General features: G+C 38.6%; 1 protein-coding gene across 2 annotated transcripts in view; it reads left to right on the forward strand.

Moving 5' to 3' along the window:
• The first annotated feature begins 548 nt into the window (after window positions 1-548).
• Window positions 549-27441, forward strand: part of PDGFD (platelet derived growth factor D) — a 210612-nt gene continuing 183719 nt past the window's right edge. For both annotated transcript variants that reach the window (XM_016206736.2, XM_016206737.2), the window contains exon 1: window positions 549-781. In XM_016206736.2, the coding sequence (XP_016062222.1) occupies window positions 658-781 (124 nt within the window). In that variant the 5' untranslated portion in view covers window positions 549-657. The remainder of the gene's footprint in view (window positions 782-27441) is intronic.

Below are 27441 nucleotides of genomic sequence, written 5' to 3' on the forward strand. Positions count from 1 at the left end.
CAAGAGTGAAATCTTGACTAAGCAGAGCTCGTCAAAATGTATTGCAGGCTAAACACTTGCGACTCCAGCCCCCTCCCCAAGCCCCGCTATCACCAAAGGCGTGAGCTCTGTCCCGTGCGTGAAGGAGCCAGGCCCTCCGGAGAAGGGCTGGGGCTCCACCTCTGCCCACCTCCTCCCGGCCACCTTGCTGTCTGCCCCCCGCCTGGGCTAACGGCTAGGGTTCGGCGCAGGGTGGCGGGCAGAGGCCCGGCGGCCGTGCGCAGGGGCCGAGCGGGTTGCGGCCGGGGCTGGGGAGCGGGCGGCTCCCGCGGGCGCAGGAGCCCGAGCGCGCGCAGCTCCCGGGCCGCACGCTCCGCTCCGCGGGGCTCCGCTCGGCCGGGCGCGGCTGGCGGCCCGCCCCCCGCAGCCTGTGCTGCAGCCGCCGGCCGCCGGAGGGGGCGAGCCCGCGCCGACCTGTTGCTGGCGGCGGCCCCGCTCACCGGCTCGGCGCCACGAGGAAGCGCGGCCGCGGCGGGCGCGCTCCGCGGCAGGAAGTTCGCGCGCGGCTCGCGCACTAGCCCCGCGGCCCGGCAGGAGCGCAGCGCGGCGCGCCGTCCGTCCCGGGAGCCTGTCCCGGAGTTTTCTTGGAGCGCCGCTGTCCCCGGGTCGCTGATCCCAATGCACCGGCTCATCTTCGTCTACACTCTCGTGTGCGCAAACTTTTGCAGCTATCGGGACACTTCTGCAGCCCCGCAGAGCTCATCCATCAAAGCTTTGCGCAACGCCAACCTCAGGCGCGATGGTAAGAGGCTCAGCTCTGATTTTTTAATTTAAATTTAATTTTTTAAAAAGTCACTTTGGGTTGTCATTGACCTCCCTCACCCCCCCCCCCGTTCATCTTTCATTCGAACCCTGGTGGAGGGGGGTGGGGGGTTCGTGCCTGTCCCCAGGCGTGAGAGCGCCCCTTTTTCTGGAGTAGGACCGAGAGGTTCGGGGTGCGCGCGGTGCCAGAGGGGCTGGGATGCGTGGGGTGGCTCATCGCCCTCTGCTCCGGAGAAGTCAGCTTGGCGTCCAGTAGTCACTGATACAGAACCGCGGAGTTGCAGAAAGTTGCAGGCTGCGCAGCCCGTCGGTTAAGCTCTTAACCTTTTGAACTTGAAACTCATTTATAATCGATGGAGGGACGTAAGAATGACTTTCTCTGGGTGATTTGTTTTAATTTTTATTCTTTTAGTGGAAAGAGAATGAGTGGTACATTTCAGTCCCTCAGTCACATCTGGGACAGAGTGACAACTTTTATATTTATTATTTAGGTTGAGAAGATGGTTGTGTGCCCATTTTTCCCGAGTGACTTTCGCACTGGGACTCCAAGTGGCTCAGAAACTCAGAGTCTGGGAAAACAGGGGTTTTGGGGGTCCATCTATACCACAGGGGGACAGAGCGCCTGCTGTTAGTTTCTTTGCACAGAAGTCCTTTCAACTGTTTGCAAAAGCAAAGCTCTTTAAGCAGCTGTCCTAAGCGAGGTCCCAAGCAGGCTTGTTTGTTTGTTTTTTACTCCGGAGGACACCTGGGTCATTGGGTCCCAGAGACTTTAATTGAGTTTATTTATTTTCTGGGCCTCTACCAAGATCTAAAGTTGATTTGTTTCTCAATTCTCAACTACAGCTGATGTTGCCAGTATTTTGCAGCTGTTTCTGCCACCTACCTGAAGTGACCCACAGGTTTTAGATTTCTCCTTCATCAGTAATATCTTCCTCTTCCTCTGCTTGCTTAAGGTTCTAACACATCCCCTAAGGAGAACACCAAGCTAACCTGAGGGCTTCCCCGTTTAAGCTGGTAACATCTGACTGTTCTCGGGTAAATTCTTATTAGCCATCTTATGCCCTTATCAGTTTCTCTCTGGGAATGTCCTTCATTTGGACTTCACTGAAAGGCTCTTGAACTTTGAAACGAACAAACAGAAAAACACTTTATTCTATTTTCTGATGACAAGTAGACTGCAGATTCCAGCATGTTCAAGCCATCTGGAGTGGTATATGTGTGTGGAGAGTACAGGGAAGCCATAGTGTCAACTCCTGGCCAGAAGATGCCCCTCTATTTATAGAATTACTTCATTACAGTGTTTTATGTAAAATGTGCTACCAGAGCCTTTCTGATAACTTTCCAACTTAGTTAAAGCACAACACTTTCTTATTAAACTTTTTAAAAAAGGTTTAGACTTAAGACCAGTCTTTAATATTTCCATCATTAATATTTCCATCAAAAAGCCTTTTTACTAGCTGAGTTTTTAGATTTGTCAATGTTTGCATGTTATGTGCCCTTTCGGCTGCAGAGAGTGAAATGCCATTTCTAATTTGCATGACTTCATACCCATAATTTTGTAATCCTTGGCCTCCCAGAATCGGTTACAAGAAGTCAAGGACAGAATATAAAAGTATGTAACCATTGCCCGTTAACCCAAGATTCCGACTAAAGCCAAGTCATGAAACTCATAATTTTAAAAAAAAGAATAATCTCATTTTACTATTCTATGTCAGAATTCCGTACATCTATCTAGTCTATATGACAAATGATGTGTTTTATCAGAATTTTGAGAATTACCCTGGATGTATTTCTTCATATTTTAGCTAAAGCAATTTTGCACTTACTCAAATAGTAGACACACACACACACACAATTTTGATTAGATTGTTCAGTACTTTTCTCAATGTCAATGTCATTCTATAAACAGGACTAAGAAAGGGGAAAAGGTAGTTAGATTAAAAGAAAATTATCACACACCAAGTGAAAAATTTTTAACTCTCATAATGTTTGGTTACTTTGGGAAATTTTCAAAAGGCAGCTTATTCTTAACTGTTATAGAGTACACATTCCTAAAGAGAAAAAATATTGCCCCAGAGTGTCAAAATTGCATCTCAGGAGGTGAAACAATCTCTGATATTACAATGGTTGGCGGTCTTCCAAAGGGCCAGTGCATATAAACAAATTAACAGTCTATCTGTAGGGTTAATATTTCATAGGGCGGGGATGTGATTAGAAAAAAAGCAAGCCTAATAAAAAGGCTCCTTAAGTGTGGATTGACGATAATATAAAAAAGATTGAGAAATATTGCCATAGACTTTTGGGGAGAGAGTAAAATGAGAGTCTTTGAAAGAGTCTAGACATTGTCTGGAAAATCTTAATGGCAAGAACTGAGCTGATGAGAAAAAGTAATAACTTACTAAATTAAACCCCTTGTCTGATTCTAGACATTTGCAACTCGTTGTCCCAAAGTTCTCTAAAACCTCATTAAAGACAGTATTCTTGATCTTTTGACTATCAGATTAAGGTTGGGTATAAGCTTGGGAAAGGCATGGCCATGGACTATAATAAGGGGAAATATAGATGGTAAATGTTTCCAAATATTAATTTAGGGTCTCTAAAAGATCTGGCCCTCAGATTATAAATGGTAAGAAATCGCAACAAAAAAATTAAAAATAACCCTTGAATAGGGGTTTAGAAACTATTACCTCATGATGGAACTATTACACTTGAGCTCCATGGGTTTCTCCCTGCTGACCCTGTTAGCTGCTGCCTAATGTTGGGGTTAAGAAAGGAACAAAGAGGGCAGGCATCCTGTACTGGTCATGAGGTGTGTGGGATCCTGTCCAGCCTGATTTTTTAAAAATAACTTGATCTACCTGTACTTAATAGCTCCAGATAACTAGAGTAGCTAAGAAATGATACAGAAACAAAAAGTAAGGTTGATAAATAATACAGTTTTCTTCTGTCCAGTGTAGTAGGCTGGTCTGCTGCTGTCACCTGGCCTTCCAGAACTCCTCATTATATAATACAGTTGACCCTTGAACAACTTAGGAGTTAGGGTTGTCAACCCTCCACCAGTCAAAAATCTAAAAATAACTTTTGACTCCCCAAAACTACCAATAGCCTACTGTTGACTGGAAGTCTTACCAATAACATAAATAATCCATTAACACATATTTTGTGTTATATATATTATATACTACATTCTTACAATGAAGTAAGCTACAGAAAAGAAAATGTCATTAAAAATTATATGGAAGATAAAATACATGTACAGTACTTATTGAAAAGCAATCCGCATATAAGTGGACCCATGCAGTTCAAACCTGTGTTGTTCAAGGGTCAACTGTATTATTGTCCTTAAAGGGATATTGGTAGAACCCTTCCCAGCGCCTGCAGATGACTGAATGGATGGAATTTGGTCTCTGTATCCAAGAGAAAACTAGGCTCTACAGCTGAGAAGAATTAAAATTATTTGCAGTACTTCATTGAATATTTATACTTCTTTATATCATATTTATTATTCTTTCCCAAACTGATTTACTTTTGATACCCCTTCCCGATTGACCTCTTGGCACAGAGAAGAATCTTCATTTGGCAATAGCATTCCCGTGTTCTTATTTTTGTGCCTAGGTACTTGGTACTTTTTTAATAATAACTGGCCACAACTGGCTTTATTCAAAGTGTGGATCAAGAAATGTAAAGGTAGCAATTAACTGAAAGCATGACTTACTTACCTTTAAATCAAACTGGACGTGACTTCCTGCTTTTGGCGTTGAGAATACAGAGTCACTCATCACTTGACCTATTGTTGCTTTCGGAAAGTACAGGTGTTCTTGGTAAGTGATTCTGAATTTAGTTCTGTTGTGTTGTTTAATAGCCCAGTACTTGAATCATCTATTACATTATCATTATCTAGTGTCAGGCCTACAATTTTTGTAATTGTGGTCTTAGATTTTTAAGCACTCAAGCTTGTTTCTTAAATAACCTGGGTTTCTATTATCCTCATTGAAGACAGCACATTGACTTTGGTGCAAGGATCAAAGCTTAAAGGGAAGGCGGTAAGACAGGGGACAGTGTAAATAAATTAAAGTGTCTGAAAGGTAAGAACCAGATTAGTGTCTAAATCATATAATCTTCTGTGTTTATATTTCTGTTCAATTCTATGAGTATTAAAGCCTCATAATCTTACAGAGCATAGTGGTGACCACATATTTTAAATGCAACAAAGCTTTGACTCGCCACCATCGATTACATTGTGTAATAGAGTTTCCTTTTAAAAGGCTCGTTCGGCCTGGTGTCCATATACTTTGTAATAGAAGAGGCCACTAGGTTGTGAGTTACAGCAATGACCATGTTGTATTTATTAAATGACAGAGATTTTTGTCTGCAGGATTTTCCCTTTCAGTGAATGAAACCAAAACTTTATTGAGTCAGAACAATAGGGTTAAACAGCGGGGGCAATGTCCACAAGAGTCACTGAGATCTAATGACCAGCCATAAGCAGGCTGTCACAGGGGACTCCTGAGCCTAAGTGGTCTCAGATAATCTCATCATTCTAAAAGTCTGGAAGGACTTGCATAGTTATGTCACTGTCCTGGAGAGCTGAGTCATAATGCAAATCACTTTCCTTCTGGAACGTACTCTTGAACTTTCTTTGCTGAAATGATCTGATTAGCATAAAAGGCACCTCCTGAACACCTTAATAACATTCTTCCTTGTATTGAAATAGGAACATCTTTTAAGCAAACCAGGTGTAGGATGTTTCTAACCCTTCTATGCCATGCCATTTCTGTAATGCATTGGTCATTACAAAAGATCGAAACGGCTTTAGAGAAGAGATTTCTCTTTTTCACTACCTGATTCTTTTAAAGCTGTCTCTTTTCAGCTCATTCTCTACTTGATCTGGACTGTCTAAAGATGAAAAAAAGACAAATAGTTCTTTATCCTGAGCTCTGCTGCTGACCTGCTGAAACCCTTATTCATTTATTCAACAATTATTTATTGAAGAGCTAATATCTGTCAGTTTTTGTGCCAGATGCTCAGTTATTAAACACATTATGAATGAAACAAACATGGTTCCTTCCTTCTTGGAGCCTATGGTCTAGTGGGCAAGATAGAAAAATAAGGGCTTAGTTCCAGTGTATTATAGTTGTGTTTGCAGATGCATTCTGGAGAGTCCCAAGGTTCTCAAGAAGTATCTTAGAAGCCCGCATAGGCGTACACGGGAGGCTGAACATGAATAGCTTCAGGTTCTCTACCCCTTCTTCAACAGAACAATCCCATGTATCTCCACATTTCTGTTTCACATGATTCATTCTAATATTTTTGCTTAGAAAAAAAATGTATTTCACAGTTTAAAAATCATGAAACCACTGTGTAGTATGATAGGTGCTTTAATAGAGGAAATGCACAAGGAGAGTTCACAAGGAGGACCTAATATTGATTTTAGGGATTGGAGAAGGCTTCCTGGAGGAAGCGATGCCTACACTTGGGAATGAAGGATGAGTAGGAGTTAAGAAGTCAGCGGCAGTGAGGAAAGAGGGTGGAATTTCCTAGTGCAGAGAATAGCATGTGCCAAGATACGGAGACAAGAATATAGGGAAGCAGGTGTCTGCTAGTGAAAGGCCTGGGAAGTGATGTTAGGGAGTTTGGCAGTCATGCTGAGGGCCATGGGAAGCCATTGAAAGATTTAATTCAGGGAAAGATATGTCCTGTTCTGTGTTTGAATGCTGAGTATTGTAGTGTTTCTGAGAAGTCAGCCAGGCCAGAGCTGTGATCAAGACCAGTCTTTCTACATCTCCACTGCCTGTGGGACATGGACACAGAATTCATTTTCAATATGCTAGAGGAGGACATGGCTGACTTTCCTTGTCCAAAATCTTCAAATATTAGGAACCCAGTGCCTTGGGACATCACAGAGGTCCCCTCACACTGCTTACCTCTCTGCAGCTCAGCACCCCAGATATTAGAAACTGTTTACTGTATCTGAGGTCTCATTAGGGTAATGCAAATCATGAAAGTAACCTGTTTAGTGCTTGACCACATTTTAAGTTATTTCAAATGTTTACAGTTCATAATTAATGCAATTTAAAAGAAAGCATTTTTTACATTAACTCTTGTGAGAAGGACAATTTTCGACAAAAAACTACAAGGGAACAATATATAATAGCAAAAAAGAAAGAATCCAGGACAAATGCTGTAACAGAAATGTTCTGCCTCCCCACACAGTAGTTCAGGACCAAATGTAAGTCATAAATAAAGAAATAAGCCCCTGAGACAGGAAAGTGTACAAGTGCACAGACAGGAGGAAATATTTTCTTCCTAGGATTTTTTTTAGAACAGGAATGAAGGAAACCTTTCTTACAAGCGTTGATGCATATAATAATGTATCTTTTCTCTGCTTTTCACCCATGCAGACATCTCTATATTAACTTTAATGTCATTCAATCAGTACTGTGTTTTCTTGGGTTTTGTGCCATGTGCAAACTAGTGGTTTTTGTATAATTGGAAGACAGTGAGGTGTGTGAGAGAAGCGTGGCACAGCCATGTGAGCTGTATTTCACTATGGGGAGTGATCATTTCTCAGATACTAGGTTTTTGACTCGAGCACCTTTCCATATAGAGTGTTTATGAAGACATAGTTTCAGGTGCAGTGCTCTGCCTATGAAAGGGAGCCGAGCATGATTTGAAAGTTTGTGTATGAGGATTCTTGATTTCCGAAGTTTGAAACCCAGCGTGCCTTCTTTGGCCTGAGGGAGCTTATTGACAATTGCTGGATGTGAGTTATGAGCAGGAGTTGAATATGCTGTGTTAGTTTTGAACAAGTCACTTCAGACCCAATTGCAAGAAGCTGCTGACAAGTTTTGTATTTCACTGAAACACTTAATAAGCAATATAGCACCAGCCTGCTTTTATAGGATTTCGCCATTCAGCAACCTCAGCTATGTAAAACACAACCAAATGAACTTAATAAACATGCAACAAATTCACTTAAAAGCCAGAATGAGTGTCACAACGTGTATAAACAAGTTCATAAAGTTCACGTGGTAGACATTAAAAGACCATTTGCCTTACTTTCCATGTAATTTCATCCCACTTGCTTATGTGGTCTCCCTCCATATCCCCAGCAGAATGGGAGCTTGCTGTTGGATCAGAGAGCAGGACTGGTTCGAGTTATCACACTATTAGCACTGAGAAGTGACAGCTAGTAGTTTTCCTGCCTCCTCTTATATTTTCAAGCTTTGGAAAGCTTTCCTAAGACCTAAGCAAGCACAGCTGGCGCAGGCTTCTTACTGAATACTTTGAAAAATTACCCAACCTGCAGTGAACTGAATGTTTGTGTTGCTCCCTAAATTTATACCTTGAAATTTATAACCCCCAATGTGATGATACTAGAAAGTAAAATTTTGGGGAGTTGATTAGATTATGAGGGCGGAGCTCTCATGAATGGGATCAGTGCCCTTGTAAAAGAGACACCAGAGAGATCCTTCCCTCCTTCTGCCGGGTAAGGATGCTGTGAAAGGACATTGAATTCACTGGCACCTGGATCTTGAACTCTAGAATGGTAAGAAATACATTTCTGCTGTTTATAAGCCACTCTACCTATGATATTTTGTTTTAGCAGCCCAAATGGACTAAGACACAACCTATTTCCCTATATCACCAGGGAATCATTACATTACAGTAAAGTTGCTCATGTTTTTAATCATGTCCTTGTCATAAAGGAAAGTTTAGATTATATTTTTGATAGGTTTGCCAGGATCATAAAATGGAAATGGTATTAGCCTAAGCATATATGGATTTCAACCAGAAAATTTACAGTGCTTATTTTTACAGCCTCGTGAAAAGGAACCATTGTAGCCTGGATGATAATAAACTGTTATCATTCTTTTAGTGGTAACTGAAACATTTGTGTTAGTCAAGAAGGAGGTGAGCAAGGATTTCTATCAGTATTTTGGATTAGATCCTATTGGGATTAGAATCATTAATAACTTGAATGAAGACATGGAAAACACATCTTCCAAACTTGCATATTTTAGCTGGAAAGAATACTTAATAGGTTGGATTACATGCCGAGGTTGGCTGACTTTTTCTGTAAAGGGCCAAATAGCAAATATTTTAGGCTTTTTAGGCCATGAGTTCTCTGTTGCAAATACTCGACTGTGCCATTGTAACATGAAAGCAGTCATAGAAATTACATAAATAAATGGGTGTGGCTGTGTTCCAACAAAATGTGATTTACAAAAATAGTGTGCTGATTGCTGAATTAGAGAATCCACATGCTCTGAGCTTGAAATGATGGACTTTTCCTATTAAAATGAAATTCCATAGGGATAAATGCAAAATCTAGCTCTTTGGCTAGAAAATAAAATCTACTACATAATTATAAAATGAAATAACTCGAACTAACACCAGCTTGTGCAATGATAGGTAGATAAATAAAGATAGTCTATATCTATATCTCTCTTTATCTCCTAGCTAGTTTAGTTGAACAGCCCTTATGCTTCAACAAATGACGTATTTTGCTAACCAACAATAACATCAACAGTGTAAACCTAGTATTTCGCATCAATAACTTATCTCAGAATCAGAGAGTCAGCAATGCTCTTCTAAGTCAGTCCTGTGTGTGGGTGCTGTGCCTTAATTTCCCTCCTGTGCACGATTCTACCCCTTTCTGACTCCCTCAACCCCAAGGCCTAAACCCAGAGTTTTATCACCATATTAACTTCTTCAGTCTCACTGCAGCTCAGGCTCCGCTTCCTCTCTGCTTTACCCCCTGCAATTTAGTCATCTCCACTGCTCCACTGAGCTGCTCGGGTGCGGCCACTATCGCTGGTGGCCTCCTCTGTGATCCGCAGGTCTTTTCTTGAAACGTTCTGCTCCCTTGGCTTGACATCGCCCCTTTTTTGCCTTGACTTCTCCTAAATGACATGTTTTAAATGGTGGTAGAAATAAAGCCAAAACTAACTGAATACTTACTTTAGGTTCTTTGGAGTAGCAAAATTAGAGGCCTTAAGAAGTATATTTTATGTTTTGTTCTGTCTCTGTAACTATTATGGATAGTGAGAGATCTTAGAATTTATGGGGGATCGTGTGAGTATAAAAAGAAAGGGCATTCAAATGCAACATTTTTGGGTAGATATGTATAAATACATATATAAACTTATAATATTTAAAATAATAGAAGGATATTTATAACAATAGAAAATGACTTTGAACAGACATAGATTTTTTTCCTTATATCATTTATCTATCTATCTATCTATCTATCTATCTATCTATCTATCTATCTATCTATCTATCTATGTATCTATCTATCTATCTATCTATCATCTATCTATCTATCATCTATCTATCATCTATCTATCATCTATCTATATATCTGTCTATCATCTATCTATCTATCATCTATCATCTATCTATCTATCATCTATCTATCTATCTATCTATCTATCTATCTATCTATCTATCTATCTATCTATCTATCATCTATCTATCATCTATCTATCATCTATCTATCATCTATCTATCTATCTATCTATCTATCTATCTATCTATCTATCTATCTATCTATCTATCTATCTATCTATATCATCTATCTATCTATCTATCATCTATCTATCTATCATCTATCTATCTGTCTATATCTATCTATATCTATCTATCATCTATCTATCTATCTATCTATCATCTATCTATCTATCTATCATCTATCTATCTATCTATCATCTATCTATCTATCTATCTATCTATCTATCTATCTATCTATCTATCTATCTATCTATCTATCATCTATCTATCTATCTATCTATCATCTATCTATCTATCTATCATCTATCTATCTATCTATCATCTATCTATCTATCTATCATCTATCTATCTATCTATCTATCATATCTATATCTATCTATCTATCATCTATCTATCTATCTATCTATCTATCTATCTATCTATCTATCTATCATCTATCTATCATCTATCTATATATCTATCTATCATCTATCATCTATCTATCATCTATCTATATCTATCTATCTATCCATCTATCATCTATCTATCTATATCTATCTATCTATCTATCTATCTATATCTATCTATCTATCTATCATCTATCTATCTATCTATCTATCTATCTATCTATCTATCTATCTATCATCTATCTATCTATCTATCTATCTATCTATCTATCATCTATCTATCATCTATCTATCTATCTATCTATCTATCTATCTATCTATCTATCTATCATCTATCTATCATCATCATCTATCTATATCTATCTGTCTATCTATCTATCTATCTATCTAATCTATCTATCTATCATCTATCTATCTATCTATCTATCTATCTATCTATCTATCTATCTATCTATCTATCTATCTATCTAATCTATCTATCTATCTATCTATCTATCTATCTATCTATCTATCTATCTATCTATCTACCTATCTATCTATATCTATCTATCATCTATCTATCATCATCATCTATCTAATCTATCTATCATCATCTATCTATCATCTGTCTCTTGGCTTGGTCTTCATCTGCCCTATAAATACTGGTATGGTTTTTTTAAGGTTCTGACCTTAGCCTTATCTTTCCACTTTCTCCCTGATAGCCTCTGGAGGATCTTAGTTTTGTCCAAAGGGTCAACTGCTACTTATGTGCCGATGTCCTGTAAATCTACATTCACAGCTTCTGCCTCTTCACGGAGATAGGAGCTCTCCTCCTATCTTTTTACGTTATTACTTGAGGTCTACAATGGATGATCCTACTGGTTTTTAAAGAACTCTTCAATGTAGGCCTCAGATTAAAATAATTAGTTTTTTATTGTTTTGACTTGTTAAAAGTTTTTTAAAATGATAATTAGTTTTTAAAATATTAAGATATTCATCCAGTGGTGCATTCTTAAACAGTATTAATCTTTTTGTTGCCATTTTTCTTCCAGATACATCGTAATTGTTTCTGAATGAAATATTGAGTGCTTGTACTGACCAGGCGTGACAGTTTAGACTGAGGAATTGCACCATTTTATGTAGCCTTGCCTGACTCCCAGTCCTCTCTATTCAGAACTGACTACTCCTTTATTTTTCCCACATTTCCATCATAAAGCCTATAATGGTATTTATTTACCTCTGTTGATATTAGCAGTCTCTGTACTTAATACAGTCAGGCATTCTCATTGCCCATTTCATTATCTGCACATAAGAAGAGCTCAGTGAGGTTTGATGAATCCAGAACCAGCCAATCACTGTCTTCTTTTTATGACTGATCACTGAGCCACATGAGCCCTCTCACTATCAGATTGTAAATGAATGGGAGAAAGGATGTTTAAACTCTCAATCTGGGGCGACTGGTAGGCTTCTGTTAGTTGTCTGGTGGCTATTTATATCACTGACTACGATAGGAACTAGGAGAGGAAGAGCAGATAAGGGAAGGTCATGGAAATAGAAAAGTAACTTGTGGACACTTTAAGCTTCAGGAACTTTTTCGGTATTCATGTGGATGAACTCTAGAGGCAGGGGGGCAAGAGAGAAGCACTTATCTGCATAAAATACGTGCAGAATAAACATGGAGTAATCAACTATCATTATCTTCAAAGTAAGTGATATTGCTGATTGCGGGTGTGCATGATAATACCTGATATTTCTTGAGTACTCCTAACAAGGCAAAGTGCTTTCTTAGCCATTTAAACAGTGGCTTGGTAGAGAGAGTTGGTTATGTTTCCAAGAGACTTTGTTGAGAGTGCCAAGATCATTCATACTTTTAGATGCTGCCTAAGCATAAGCATGACATTTTGCTGTTAATTTTGGACTTATATCAATGAAATGTGGAGAATTTTCAACTGTCTTTTCCCAACCCACCCTCCCAAAGTAAGACCCACATATGCTCTGATTAGAATGCATCCCTTTTGATATACCTTTCCCTTCCAGTATTAGTATTTGAGAACTTTTATGTGAAGTTTCTGCTACTTAATAAAAGTTCAAAAGAAAGAAGTAAATAAAGCAAGGGTCAGTAAACAATTCTTAAAGATGAATCTTGATGATTAACCATAGAAGGCTAAGGGAAGATGAATTCATCTCCATTCTGTTTAAAAATTTATTCATATAAAGAAAACATGTTCACACTATATGTTATCATACTGAGAATTAAACAAGAGAGTTGCTATTGAATGGAACAAAGGTATACATTTCCTATAAAAACAAGAAGTTCACTGATGAAATTGCTAAACATAGAAATAAAGGATTTTTAGACAGTTACTAATTTTAAAAAAGAATGGAGTGAGAGCTATTTGGAATTTAGTTTAGGTACAGTGTAAGAGGAGATTATTTAAATAACCCTGGAAGAGCCACTATGGCTTTATATTGTTTTGATTCAGTACTTCACTAAAGTTCAGTGTATTTTTCACCAACCCCAACTGCAGTAAACATAAACACTACTCATTTGTTCAATAAATATTTATTGAGTACTGACTGTGTGCAAAAAACTCTGGATGAAGCACTGAGGCAGAAATAGGTAAGCCTAAGGCACAGTCTCTACTCAGTTAAAGCTTATACTTTGGCTAGAGGGATAAAATATGTGTATAAATAATTATACGGCAGGTAGCATCATCTCAGTGCTGTGATTATGTTACCTAGTCTATATATTTTGTAAATGTTGTTCATTAGATTCCATATATGAGTGAGATCATATGGTACTTGTCTTCCTCTGACTTGCTTACTTCACTTAGCATAATGCTCTTCAGGTCCATTCATGCTGTTGGAAATGGTGAGATTTCCTTCTTTTTCACAGCTGAGTAGTATTCCCTTGTGTACATGTACCAAAGCTTTTTTATCCACTCGTCTACTGATGGACACTTGGGCTGCTTCCAAACTTAGATATTATAAATAATGCTGCATTAAACATAGGGATGCATATATTCTTTTGAATAAATGTTTCTGATTTCTTTGGATATATCCCCAGAAGCGGAACTGCTGGTTTTTGAGGTAACCCCATCCTGCTTGCCACAGTGGCTGCACCAACCTGCATTCCCACCAACAGTGCACTAGGGTTCCCTTTTCTCCACATCCTTGCCAACACTTGTTGCTTGTTGATTTATTGATGATAGGCATTCTGACAGGTGTGGTTCTCATTGAGGTTTTAATTTACACTTTTCTGATGATGAGTGACTGAGCATTTTTTCATATGCCTATTGGCCATCTGTATTTCTCTTTGGAGAAGTGTTTATTCAGGTCCTCTGCCCATTTTTAAATGGGATTGTTTGTTTTTTTGGTGTTGAGTTGTGTAAGTTGTTTTTAAAGTTTAGAGTAATAACCCCTTATCAGATATATCATTGGTGAGTATGTTCTCCCATTGGGTGGGTTGTCTTTTATATTTTGTTGATGGTTTCCTTTGCTTTTCAAAAACTTTTTAGTTTGATGTTGTCCCATTTGTTTCTTTTTTCTTTTGTTTTTCTTGCCCAAGGCGATATATTAGGAAAAGTATTGCTACAAGAAATGTTTGAGATTTTACTGCCTATGTGTTGATCTAAGATTTTTATGGTTACGAGTTTAACATTTAAGTCTTTAATCCATTTTGAGTTTATTCTTGTATGTGGTGTAAGCAGGTGGTCTAGTTTCATTTTATTTGCACATATCTGTCCATTTTTGCCAACAGCATTTATTGAATAGACTATCTTTACCCTATTGTAAGTTTTTGCCTCCTTGGTCAAATATTAATTCACCATAAAGTCATAGGTTTATTCCTGGGTCATCTATTCTCTTACCATTCATCTATATGTCTGTTTTTATGGCAGTACCATGCTATTTTGATTACTATGACCTCTAGTATAGTTTGATATCAGGTAGCATGATTCCTCCAAGTTTGTTCATCTTCAAGATTGCTGTGGCTATTCAGTCTTCATATAAATTTCATATAAATTTTTGGGATATTTGACAAGTTCTGTGAAATACGTTGAATCTATAGATCACTTTGGGTAGTATGGACATTTTAATGATGTTAATTCTTCCTATCCATGGGCATGGTATATGCTTCCAATTATTAGTGTCTTCTTCAATGTCTTTCTTCAGTGTCATAATTTTCTGAGTACAGGTCTTTTACGTCCTTGGTTAAATTTATTCCTAGGTGTGTGTTTTTTTAATGCAATTGTAAGTGGGTTTGTTTTCTTAGTTTCACTTTCTGATAGTTCATTGTTGGTGTATAAAAATGCAACTGATTTCTGGATATTTATTTCGTATGCTCCTACTTACTGAATACATTTATCAGTTCTAGTAGTTTTTTTGTGGTTGAATCTTTAGGGTTCTCTGTATACAGTGTCATGTGATCTGCAAATAATCGTAGTTATACTTTTCTTTCCAGTTTTGATGCCTTTTATTTCTTCTTTTTGTCTGATTGTTATGGCTAGGACTTCCAGTACTATGTTGAATAAAAGTGGAGAAAGCAGATGTCCCTGTCTTGTTCCTTTTTCTTCTTCGTCTCCTTTGAGAAGACGAACATTTCTTGTAATACTAGTTTCATGGTAACACACTCATTTAACTTTTTTTTTACTGGGAGCTCTTTATTTCTCCTTTGATTTTAAATAATAAACTTGGTGGATAGAGTACTCTTGGTTTCAGGTCCTTGCTTTTCATCACTTGGAATACTTCATGCCAATCCCTTTTGGCCTGAAATATTTGTGTTGAGAAGTCAGCTAATTCTCTTCTGGGAGCCCCCCTGTAGGTAACTAACTCTTTTTCTCTTGCTGCTTTTAAGATTCTTTCTTTGTCTTTAATCTTTGCCATTTTAATTATGATGTGTCTTAGTGTGGGCCTTTTTGGATTCATCTTGTTTGGGACATTCTGTGCTTCCTGGACTTGGGTGACTTTTTCCATAACCAGGTTAGGGAAGTTTTCAGTCATTATTTCTTCAAATAGGTTCTTGATTCCTTGCTCTTTCTCTTCTCCTTCTAGTAGCCCTATGATGCTGATAGTGTTACACTTCAGGTTGTCCCAAAGGTCCCTGAAACTATCCTCATTTTTTAAAATTCTTTTTTTCTTTTTGCTGCTCTGATTGTTGCTGTTTTGTCTACTTTGTCTTCCAAATCACTGATTCCATCCTCTGCTTCAGCCAACCTACTCTTCAATACTTCTAGTATATTCTTCTTTGCAGATATTGTATTCTTCGTTTCTGACTGGTTCATTTTTATGGTTTCTATGTCCTTTTCCGTGCTGTTCAGCATCCTATAACCAGTACTTTGAACTCTATCTCTGATAAATCGCATGCCTCCATTTCATTTTGCCTTTTTTCTGGAGATTTTTCCTGTTCTTTTATTTGGGGCCTGTTTCTTTTTCTCCCCATTTTGGCTGCCTCTGTGTGTTTGTTTCTATGTATGAGGTAGACCTGCTATGAATCCCAGTCTTTGTAGGGTGGCCCTATGTAATAGGTGTCCTGTGGGATCCATTGTTGCAGTCTGCTTTAACACCTGAGCTGGATGCTCCAGGAATGTTCCTTGTGTGGATTATGTGGGCCCTCCTGCTGTAATTGAGTCTTGATTGCTATTGGCCAGTTCTTTCATGGGATCCATCCTCAAGCTACCTGACTGTGAAGCTCAACTTCAAATACAGTGTGCAAGCTGCTGTGCAGGTACTGACCACATGAAACAGAATTCACCTGCTGAGATCTCCCTTTGGATTTGCCACTTGTGAAGCTTATTGGATGAGGCCCCCAGAGTTTATCAGCCCCAAACACACCAAGATTTTGACATGTGAAGGAAGAGTTCTGCTCTTATAGGGTGTGCAAGGGAAAATGGTCCCTGTCCTAGAGTCACACAACACAGACTGTCCCAGATTCTCCCATGGGGAGACAGAGCTCAGCTGGTGTGGCTATCAGGAGGGGGAGGTACCAGCAGGCTTTGGGGAAGGTGGGGGTGTGGCCTCTGCCTCAGAGCCACACAATTCTATCTCTAGCAGTTGTGTTTTTCCAAGCTCTGCCTTATAGACCAAATTATAACCATAAATCATCAATCCTAATATTTAGTTCAAAAAATGATATTGGTAAAAATACATGTAAAAGCAAAATAAATTAATTAATTAAATTTTTTTATCTCAATATTGTTGGCCAAAAAAAAAAAAAAGAATACCAGTGCTAACAGAGTGTCTGATATATAGCAAATGCTTGATGTATATGAATGAATGAACAAATGAGTATCTGAGCCCTCATCATTTCTTCCCTGAATATTATAATTTCTTCCTAACTGCTCTTTTTGCATTCCACATAATTGTCATCTACCTAATCACATACCTGGAAGTCACCTTTATCTCCTTGCTCCCTCTACACTAGCCATCCAGTCCCTGGCTATTGTATTGCCTTCTAATTAAATCACCATTTCTGCTCCTCTCTAAGCTCCTGTGAAAAAAAGAAAAATTAAATTGGCTAAGCTGTTGTTGAGCACAATATTATTTCAAGATTGAAAGACAAATCTCTTATTAGTTATTACTATCATTATAGTAATTAAAACTTGAGCAGAAAAGTAACTTTTAATTATGGAACTGTGAGTCATACTTTCTTAATTTTCTCTTTTGTATATTCAGATATTAGGTTAAATATTCCTGAGCCATAAAAATAAATATGTGGGCTCACTTACCAACCCAATATGACTTAACTTTTTTGTGATGTACAATATGATTATTTGATCACTGGATGGCAGTAGAAAAAGGACAGCTTTGTGTCATTTTTTAATTTACTCCCTCTCTTAGTTGGGAATGTAAATTAATTAGGGAAATTTTATATTTCCCAAATATATTTTAAAAATTAAGAATAATGGCAATCTGCCATTAATATATAACTATTCTAGTCTATATGATATCAGTAAATTTTAGATATGATTAAAATATATTGAAATATTTACATGACTATTTTATTGTTTTGTTCCCTTTACACATCTAGTTGTATGTATGTGTAAAATTTATGAAAATCCAATTTAAAAACTGGTTAGTTGAAAATAATTTCCTGAACAACATGTGCATGTGCACAGCCATTGGTTCACAAATTTCCTTTGAAACAAGGACCAGTTAGTGGTCACTCTAACTTGCCAAAAGTCCCTGGAGACTCCTTATTACTTTCCACGTAAATAGGTTTATCAAAAATAAGTTACTTTTTGGGGACAAAAGTATTATTATGATATCAGAAGTGAGAATATTGAAGTTTCTGAGATTTTTAGGAGACATGGGGCAGAGTGGCGAGCATGTAAAACTGTACGGAAATGAAATCTTCAGCTCACTACCAAGAATCAAAAACAATAATCAGTTATAGGTGTGCATTGGCCACATAATTGTTACATAAAAAAATTTGGTTGTGCTTATTCAAAGTGATATACATAAATGACCTTTTTAGTGCAGATTGGAAATCTATGTATTGAGGTATGTCCTAGGCTGAGTAATGGCCCTCAAAGATTTTATGTCCTACTTCTGGCTCCTGTAAATGCGACCTTATATGGAAAAGACTTTGCAGGTGTGATTTAGCTAAGGGTCTTGAGATGGGGAGATTTTCTTGGATTATCTGGGTATCCTTATAGGAGACAGACCAAGGGAGATTTGACACAGGCAGAAGGAAAGAGGACAGTGTGACCACGGGAGCAGAGATTTGAGTGATGTGGCCACAAGCCAAGGAATGCCAGCAGCCATCACAAACTTAAATTGGAAGAAGCAGGGAACAGATTTTCCCCTAGGGCATCCTGCCAACACTTTGATTTTCATTCATTGAACTGATTTCAGACTTCTGGCCTCCAGAACTGCAAGAGTATAAATGTGTATTGTTTTAAGCCAGTCAGTGTGTGGCAATGTGTTACATTACAGTACCGACAAAAATCTAATAAAGGTCTTTGATATGAAAAGTGGAACTGCTAGTTTATTGAGCCCAACTGTCTAACCTTTATTAAATTTCATTGGCCAGTAAATCTGTATTGATAATTTAGTAATGCATTTAGGTCTCTGCCTTTGAGAATTTTCTAGTAAGACAAGCTTCACTTTGGCCTTAGTTCTATATCAGAATATTTAGAAAATTCTGGCTCTAAATCTTATCTATTTTTCAGATAAAATTAAGTCCTGACATGATGAAAAAGGCAACAATACTATTTCATTATATTTTCATTGATTTTTAAAAATTTCCCTTAACCCAAATATGTCATGTATGCATTTGTTGGCTTATACATTTATTTGTTTATTCCACAAACTTTTATTGTGAGTCTACTATGTGTCACTTTCTATATTAGGTTCTGGGACAAAATGTTAAAAGTAATGTGATAACAATTACTTTGTTATTTGAGCATGGGATAATTATGTGACAATAGCTACCACCCACAAAGTACTTAGTAGTGTGGAGAGTATGTTGATGTAATATGATATGTGTCAGTCCAATGATGATTTATATATTAGATGATGGAACATAAAAGAGATATATTTAGAGAAAATATTTTCAAATATTAGGATTATTGGAAATTTAGAGTTTAGGACAGTATCAGTGAATTCCAGTTGAATGTTGAGCCCCGTTCCCTTAGCTGAAATTAAACTCAATTCTTATCACTCCAAGCCATCATTGTCCAATAGAAATATAATGCAAGCCAATGTTATTTATAAAATTTTAGTAGCCACATAAAAGAAGTAAAATAAATAGCATTAATTAATTTTAATAATATATATATATATATTTAATATGTCTATTGATTTTAGAGAGAGCTAGGGAGAATGAGAGAGAGATAGAAACATCAATGATGAGAGAGTTATTGATCAGCTGCCTCCTGCACGCCCCCTACAGGGGATCACGCCCACAACCCGGGCATGTGCCCTGACTGTGAATGGAACTTCCATCTCCTGGATAGTAGGTCGATGCTCAACTGCTGAGCCACACCGGCCAAGCTTAATAACACATTTTATTTAAGCCTGTATCTATTATCATTTTAATGTTTAAGAAATATATTTTTTTTAATTTTAATTTCTTTTTATATTCTTTTTATCATATTGAGTCTGCAAAGTATGATAGGCATTTTATACTCACAACATGTCCTATTTCAGACTAGCAACATTTTAAATACTCAGTAGCCACAATATGGCTAGTCATTATCAATTCGGACAGCACAATATTGAAAATTATTTACTTAGACCAGCACAACTTATCATTAGTCTTTTTCCAACATAAAAAAAATATTTAATTTATGAAAATGATTTCTCTAGCTTTGTTCCAATTTGTTGAAATTGACTGAGTTACTTTTTAGGGGGATTAATAACCCAGTATGGACAAGTTTTTGTGGTTTATATTTTGTTTTTCTAGTTATTATATCAACATTGATACAGTTGATGTATCTAGTTACTTTTATACATCCCCTTTTAAAATAAAAAACACAGTCATCTAATAAACTTACAGTAAACCAGACTACTCAGTTTATATGCCAGGTGCAAAATTTCTGATATTTGAGAAGCTTCTTATGAAAACAGCAGCTGGTACATTATTTCTCTGCCATGGATGGGGAAAAACTGTGTTTATCCAGCATTCGTTTTTCATTTCATTTACAGCTTAATTTGACTTCAGTAATGATAATATTCTCTTTTATCACTTGACCATTTTTTAAAATTACTCTTTCTGGCTGATCAGTAAGAGATTTGCGAAAAACAAAATCCGGCCATGTGTTTGGGTGGTTTAACCTATTATATCTTTTATACAGATTTTTATTTAATAACCCTATCTCCTTGAATTTAGAGGCCTTGGACAACATAATTTTAGAGCATGCATTTTTGTTGTTGTTAATCTTCACCTGAAGATTTTCCATTGATTTTTTTTAGAGAGAACAGAAAGGAGGGGGGTGGGAAGAGAGAAACATCTGATGTAGGAGAGACACATCCATTGGCTGCCTCCCGAACACGCCCCTGACTGGGCTGGGGATCTAACCTGCAACCCAGGTACGTGCCCTTGACCAGGAATGGGACCCCTGACCCTTCGGTGTGTGGGCCAACACCCTTAACCACCGAGAGGCAAGGGCATGGAGCAGGCATTTTTAGGAAAATTAAATGTTATGAAAGCTGTTGTTCTGCATTTTAATCTCTCAGATCCACTACTTGCTGTGCCTGGAAGTGATGATTAATAAAAATTATTACAGAAATATAAACCATTCCTGCTTTTGCTAAGTGACCTATTTCTACCAAGCTTTGGGGTTGGTGTTTATTGGCCTGGCCTCTTAATTTGCATATAACTTGGGGAAGCCAAAACCTTCTATTCTGTTAAGCAAAGTGGCTTGTAAGGGTGTCCTGTTTCTCCTTAACTGACTTTAGAAACATCTCATTGCATTATGTTTGTGTGAGAGGCTCCTAGGTATTGATGCCCTGCAAAACCTTCATCGCTGTAAAATTTATTTCTTCTTTTAGTGGAGGGCCCAACCTGAGTTGCCCATTTTGATGTCTCATCCGAAGAAGGACCTCAGCACAGTGTACCAGGTTTTCAAAACAAACACCCAAGATTGGAAATTTTAACATGCCCTGTGCACCATGCTCGCTTCTCACTACCTGAAATTGTATCTTTCGTTTTTAGCTCCGTCTTCTCCCAGGAACCTATGCTCTGTGTTAGGGTAGAGACTTGGTCTTTTTTATTCCCTACTGTATCCCTGGCTCCTGGGGTAGCACCTGGTAACGTAGGAGGTGCTCACTAAATATTTGCCGAATGACTGAATGTACATCAGCCGAGTGCCGCTCAGGTGAAGCAAGACTTGTAGCAAGAGGAAAGTGTCTGTGGGGAGTGGTGACTGCCTTTGAAGCAAGAAGCTGAAGCTTGAGGTCCCCTCCCTACCAAGGCCCTGTTATCTAATGTTACATTTATAATTTGGTATTCTTGTTCTTAAAGAGAGTATCCCAAATTGTATCAGCATCAGACCCCACAAAATCTGGGCCATTCCCTGGTATTGAGGTAGGTATATATCTAGTCATATGAGATTTGCTCTGAAGACAATGTGAAAATACCCTCCACCAGATGAACAAACCAATGCGGCAGGAGGGCTCTTCCCTGAAGAGCTGGATTAACCACACAGTCTCGTCGTAATTTAAAGCATCCTGGGCACCCGACGCCTCAGTGACAGCCTTGCTCTGGTGTTACTTCCCTTGCATGCATTGCTGTTTCTGCCACCGAGGAGCTATGTATATATCTTCCAAGGATCTGTGGTATATTGTTCCCAGACATAGGTCTTCCTGTTGTACATTTCAATGTAATTATATAATTTAATTAAGTGGTGTGTGACACAAGAAAACATGAGTGTAAAAAAGAGAGAGTTTTGTTTCAAATATTATTTAATTGAACACTTTATGCAAGCTTTAAGAGTAAGTTGTTAAAAAATATATTCTTAGGTATAAGTGAGATGACTGAATTATTCTACCAAGAGTGAAAATAAACTAAATCTGAAAAGCATGAAGGGTGCTATGTATAAATGGCTTCATACACATCTTTAAATTTTTGTCTACTTTCAAAGCAGAGAAATTGGAAATTATGGATAAATTATGAACATGGCTTATGCAAGAAAGATGACAAATAATTTTGTTAGTATGGGACACACTCAAAGACAAGGTCTTTGTACTTCATCAGAACTTGGTCACAGGAATGCACTTTTATATATTTTAAGCTAAAATAAAATGCAGAACTCCCCATTTTAATTTCAAATTGATCAATCCAGAACTGTTTCAGTGGTGTCACGCAAGAGGATTTCCAGTGTGTGTACAGAGAAAAATAATTTCTTAAAAAGAGCCTTGTCCTTGTAATGAAAACAGAGCATCTCATTTATACCAACAGAGGTTAATGAAATTCATTAACACAAGAAGAATATCTAGCCCGATGAGAGGCCATGTGGAATAACGATTAAGGGTAACAAGACTTCAGCTGATATCCTGCCCCTACCACCTGCTAGCTGTGTCTTCTTGGGAAATTATTCAGCCCCTCTCAGGACTGAGAAATTAAAAGCAAAAAAGAAAGACACCTACATTATAAAGTGATTGTGAAGATTAAATAGTTACTGTGTGTAAAGCTCTTAGCCCCTAATAAACTATAAAGCATTTAGATATCTGCATTAAGTTGTTTATGACCTGTGTTTTTTTCATATTTCAACATTTATTCAGAGTATGATGAAAGTTGCACCTTATTACAAGTAGTAGTAATGGCTGTGTCTACGGTATGTTCATATGACTATTTCTTAGACTCATTAAATTTTAGCACTGGAAGCCTTCTTTTGAGGCAATCTAGACCATCTTCTTGCTCTCTAGTTGATGACAGTTCTCTGTGCCATGGAAGTGCAGTCACTTGCCTAAAGTCATGACAGGGTCAAGATTCAAACACAGGTTTTTTCACTACTTATCTGTCTCTCTTTCGACAGTGTCACAGATGCCCCCTGTCTATTTTTAGGAATACCAATCATCAATCTCAGTAAAGAAGGTGATAGGAATGAAAGTGGCTTAATCAGCACTTTCTTAGGTAGTATCATCAATAAGTCTCCCTTTTCCTTCCAAAGTTGTGTTGATCTGGGGCTTTTTTTATGGTAAATACAATGGCTATATATATATTTTTTTAGCATTTTGAACTAAAAAGTAGTAGTAAGAATTGAGAATGTGTGGTTCTTCCATTTTGTGTTGCTGTTTTTTTATTTATAATCTTAACTTCCAGTGTTCAGCTTACTGGAGTGTATTCAAGCCAAAGTTGTAGATCAAGCCAGTTCACAGCCAGGACAGGAGAGGCTTGACTTTGTAGCAATCTCTTTTCTGTATGTAAAAACATGAATCTAAATTAACTTGGCAGTCAAGATGAGACGGATTCCTGAGTTGCCACTCAGAGCTTTCTTTAAAGTCTAAAAGCAATATGTATGCAAATACAAACTCGTTTTAAGAAAAAAGAGAAACACCTAAGCTGCCTTAAATAATCTTATCAGGATTTGAAAAGTAGACAAATCAGTTATAATGGAACCAAAGAAAAAAAATGCAAATCCTAACCCCGTTTAAAAGCAGCACTTGCGAGTGAGTTTTGCTGGATTCATCAGTTCTTTACTGAATATCTACTATGTGCCAGGCACTTGAACTGCAGGAGACTGGTAGTCAGAGAGACAGGATTCTGCACTGTGGGAGCCCGTCTGGTGGGCAGGCCCTTGAGGCCGGGAGGTCACATGCACCAGAGTAAAGGCTGTGAGCTGAGCATGCCCCGGGGGCACCGAGGAGGGCCCTCCACCCGGGAGCCACAGGGATGGTTCCCTAGCACCTCTTCCAAAAGAGCTTTGAGATGCCATAAAATACAAAGAGCATCTCCGAAGATAAAAATCATTAGGTTAAACCAAACCTTGTAAAGTCCAATCAGCTGCTAGGTTTTGTGTTTTCATGGAGGCCAAAATCAAGTAATTCCAAGATGAATGGTTTCCGTTTTATTCTACAAGCATTGGCTCAAGAACCCTTCCTATTCAAGTTTGCTCCCCTCTGGCATGTTCTGAAATGTGCAGGCTAAACACAGATACTGGTTTTAGTATAAATGTTTTTCTCTAATGAATGATTTTCTAAAACAGCCCCAGCAAACAATTCCTGATCTTGGGGAATTGAGTGGCAGCTTCCTATAAATAAATAAAAATCACATGTAAAAATACAGCAGACCTTTTAAAACAGCATGAGAAGACAATTTATTTTCCTTACACAATGTTAATGATAATAAAACCTTATTCTTGAAATAAGCCCTATAAGGAAAACGTAAAAATGAAGCCATCGTCTTTCAGGGAGCTGAGGGAGCACACCAGGATCTCAGCGCCCGGGAGGAAGCCCGAGGCACGTTGGTTTCCCTGAGCAGCTCTCCCCTGGGGCATTCCCTGTGTAACAAGAATGATTTCCTGATTCAGTTAAGACACCTTGAGAGCAGGTTCTGAAACTGGGATGGGGGTGCAGCACTAAGGCCTGCATCTTTGCTCCTTGATGCATCGTAATGTTGAATCTCACAGAAGGCACTGGCCATGCTTGACTTACAGACTGTCTGCATTTTCTACAGGAATTTAGAAAACTGGCCATCACTCTATGCAGTCCTCTCCCATATTCTCAAATTCTCATTTAACTACATCAAGAAGTTGAGGACTTGGTGATAAAAGAACTCACAGAAGACTTGAATACTTTTTGATTTATTTGACAAATATTTACTGAGCATCTTTTCTTAGTAAGGCACTGTGCTAGATAAGATAGAGATTTAAAAAACTGACTATATCATCTATGGACAGGAATATTGTGCATATTCACACACACCCGGACACACACACCCAGATGCACGATAATATTTTACATATATATGTATAGGCACATACACTTATATGTTCAGATGTGTCATGTTACATAAATATATGTGGTGTCATTGATGTGGTAGTGTTAATTAATACAGTAAATGTTAAACCATGGTGCCAGAACAGTCCTAACCAGGGAGAGTCACCAAACCCAGGGAGTCAGGAATCCTTTATGAAAGAGAAAATGGCATTTGAACCAGACTATAAAGATGTTATATTAATGTCTTCGGGCTGCTGTTTCAAATTACCACAACCTTGGTGGCTTAGAACAACAGAAATTTATTCTTTCACAGTTCTGAAAGGCAGAAGTCCCAAGTTGAGGTGTCATCAGGGCCACACACCCTGCAGAGGCTGGGGAAGGATCTGTGCCACACCTCCTGTTGGCTGTTGGCTCTCCTTCGCTTTGCCGGCGTCCCTCCAATTCTGCCTCCATGGTCATATTGCTTCTGTTCCCCTTTCCTGTGTATCAGCTACCCCTTAGCTCCCTTTTATCAGGACACTTGACAGTGTATGGAGGACTCACGTGAATAATCCAGGATAGGCTCCTTTGCTCAAGATCCCGGACTTCATCACATTTTTGGCCACACAGGTAATTTTCACAAGTTTCAGTGTAGACATATCTTTTGAGGTGCCACCACTTAACCCACTACAAATGATGACCTTTTTAAAAGCTGCATTTGGGCCCGGCTGGGTGTGGCTCCGTGGTTAAGCATAGACCTAGGATCCAGGAGATCACGGTTAGATTCCTGGTCAGGGCACATGCCCTGGGTGTGGGCTCCATCCCCAGTTGGGGGTGTGCAGGAGGCAGCTGACCAATGACAACTCTGTCATCATTGATGTTTCTCTCTCTCTCTCTCACTCCCTCTTCTTTCCTGACTCTGAAATCAATAAAGGTATATTTTAAAAATAAGTAAATAGATAAAAGCTTCATTTGAGGAAAGCATTGCAGGCTACAAAACTAGACTAAGCAGAGGTACAGGGGCATCTCTTCTCTAGGAAACGGAAGGCACGTATGTGGGTAACGACCAGGGACATCTGGGAGCAGCCACGTGCAGGAAGAGGAGAGAGAGAAGCTGGCAAGGGTCAGATGGGCCAGGCCGCGGAGGCCCTTTGATTCTGGGCGGCCGGTTTACAATGGCTTGAGTGGGAACCAGATAGGAAGCAATCAGCATAGCCCAGGTGAGACATCAGCCACGAGAACAGAAAGAAAGGGAGGGGTGCCACTGGAGGCATTTCCAACTGCCTGCATAACAGGGAAAGGGTCTGGACATTAACAATAGGGACATTAGAAGGTAGACAGTGATTGGATTAGATATCTGGTTGCCAGTATGATGCGGGGAGGGGTGCAGTTAGAAATGGAGAGCTGGCCTCCAGGAGGGTTTGGCACTAGAGGTACCTACATTGAGGGTGAGGCTCGGAAAGGTGGAAAGGGCAGGGGAAGAGAGTGTCTCCAGAGCTACACTCCTAGAGGACTCCTGCATTTACGTTTCAAAAGGCATCCTTTTCCACACAGAGGATTACTTAATTTACAGGGTTTTACATGCACGAACTGTAAGTGAGCTCGATCTCTTCATGTCGCCGTCTTTTGGAATACAGGTAGCTATGTGAATCTTGAGCTATGACTCTTTGCATTTTGTGCTAAAGTAATTTGCTCTAATTATGACCTCATTAAAATAACATGGTTATAGTTGCACTGTGTTTTATGGTAATGACTGATAAACAAAATGCTCACTGGCATTACAATTCTGTGCTCTATTGGTTCAGATATTCCAATGGTTTAATTAGGATTTAATTTGTACACCAGCCTGAGTAATTGTCTATTCGATATTTCTTTTTTTTTTTTCTTTTTGTTCAGAGAAAGTAAATTATTAAGACATGGCACAAGCCCAAAGCTTTGTCACTGTGTGTAGTGTTTACATTGGTTTCCACGGAAGAGAATTTTCTTTATTAACCAAGAAAATAAGCAGTTGATTCCAATTAAGTCATTTTACTTGAGGTTTGTGTTGTTTCAAGTGAAAAATCACTGGCTTATCTTTGTCCCATTGGAAGAGTAACTTCTACGTATAACTTTCCCGTTAGCCTTTAGTATTTGTGATTGCTGTCCCAGAGCTCATTTCTAGTTCAGTTCAGATCCATATAAACCTGTCCTTTCTCCACTTAGCAGAGGGTCATTTCTCCGGGGCCATCTGGGGCTCACCTTTTCCCATTTACCGCCTGTTACTTTCACTCATTTTACTTTTCAACTATTTCCAGCAGAAGTTATATCTCGTTTCCCCCCCCCATAGATTATGCTCAGAGGATGCGGTGTGGCAGACCAGGTTCCTGCATTAGGAATTAGCTGTCTCTTCTTGATTACC

This window comes from Miniopterus natalensis, chromosome 11 (assembly GCF_054644295.1).
Source record: "Miniopterus natalensis isolate mMinNat1 chromosome 11, mMinNat1.hap1, whole genome shotgun sequence".
Classification (NCBI taxonomy): Eukaryota; Metazoa; Chordata; class Mammalia; order Chiroptera; family Miniopteridae; genus Miniopterus; species Miniopterus natalensis.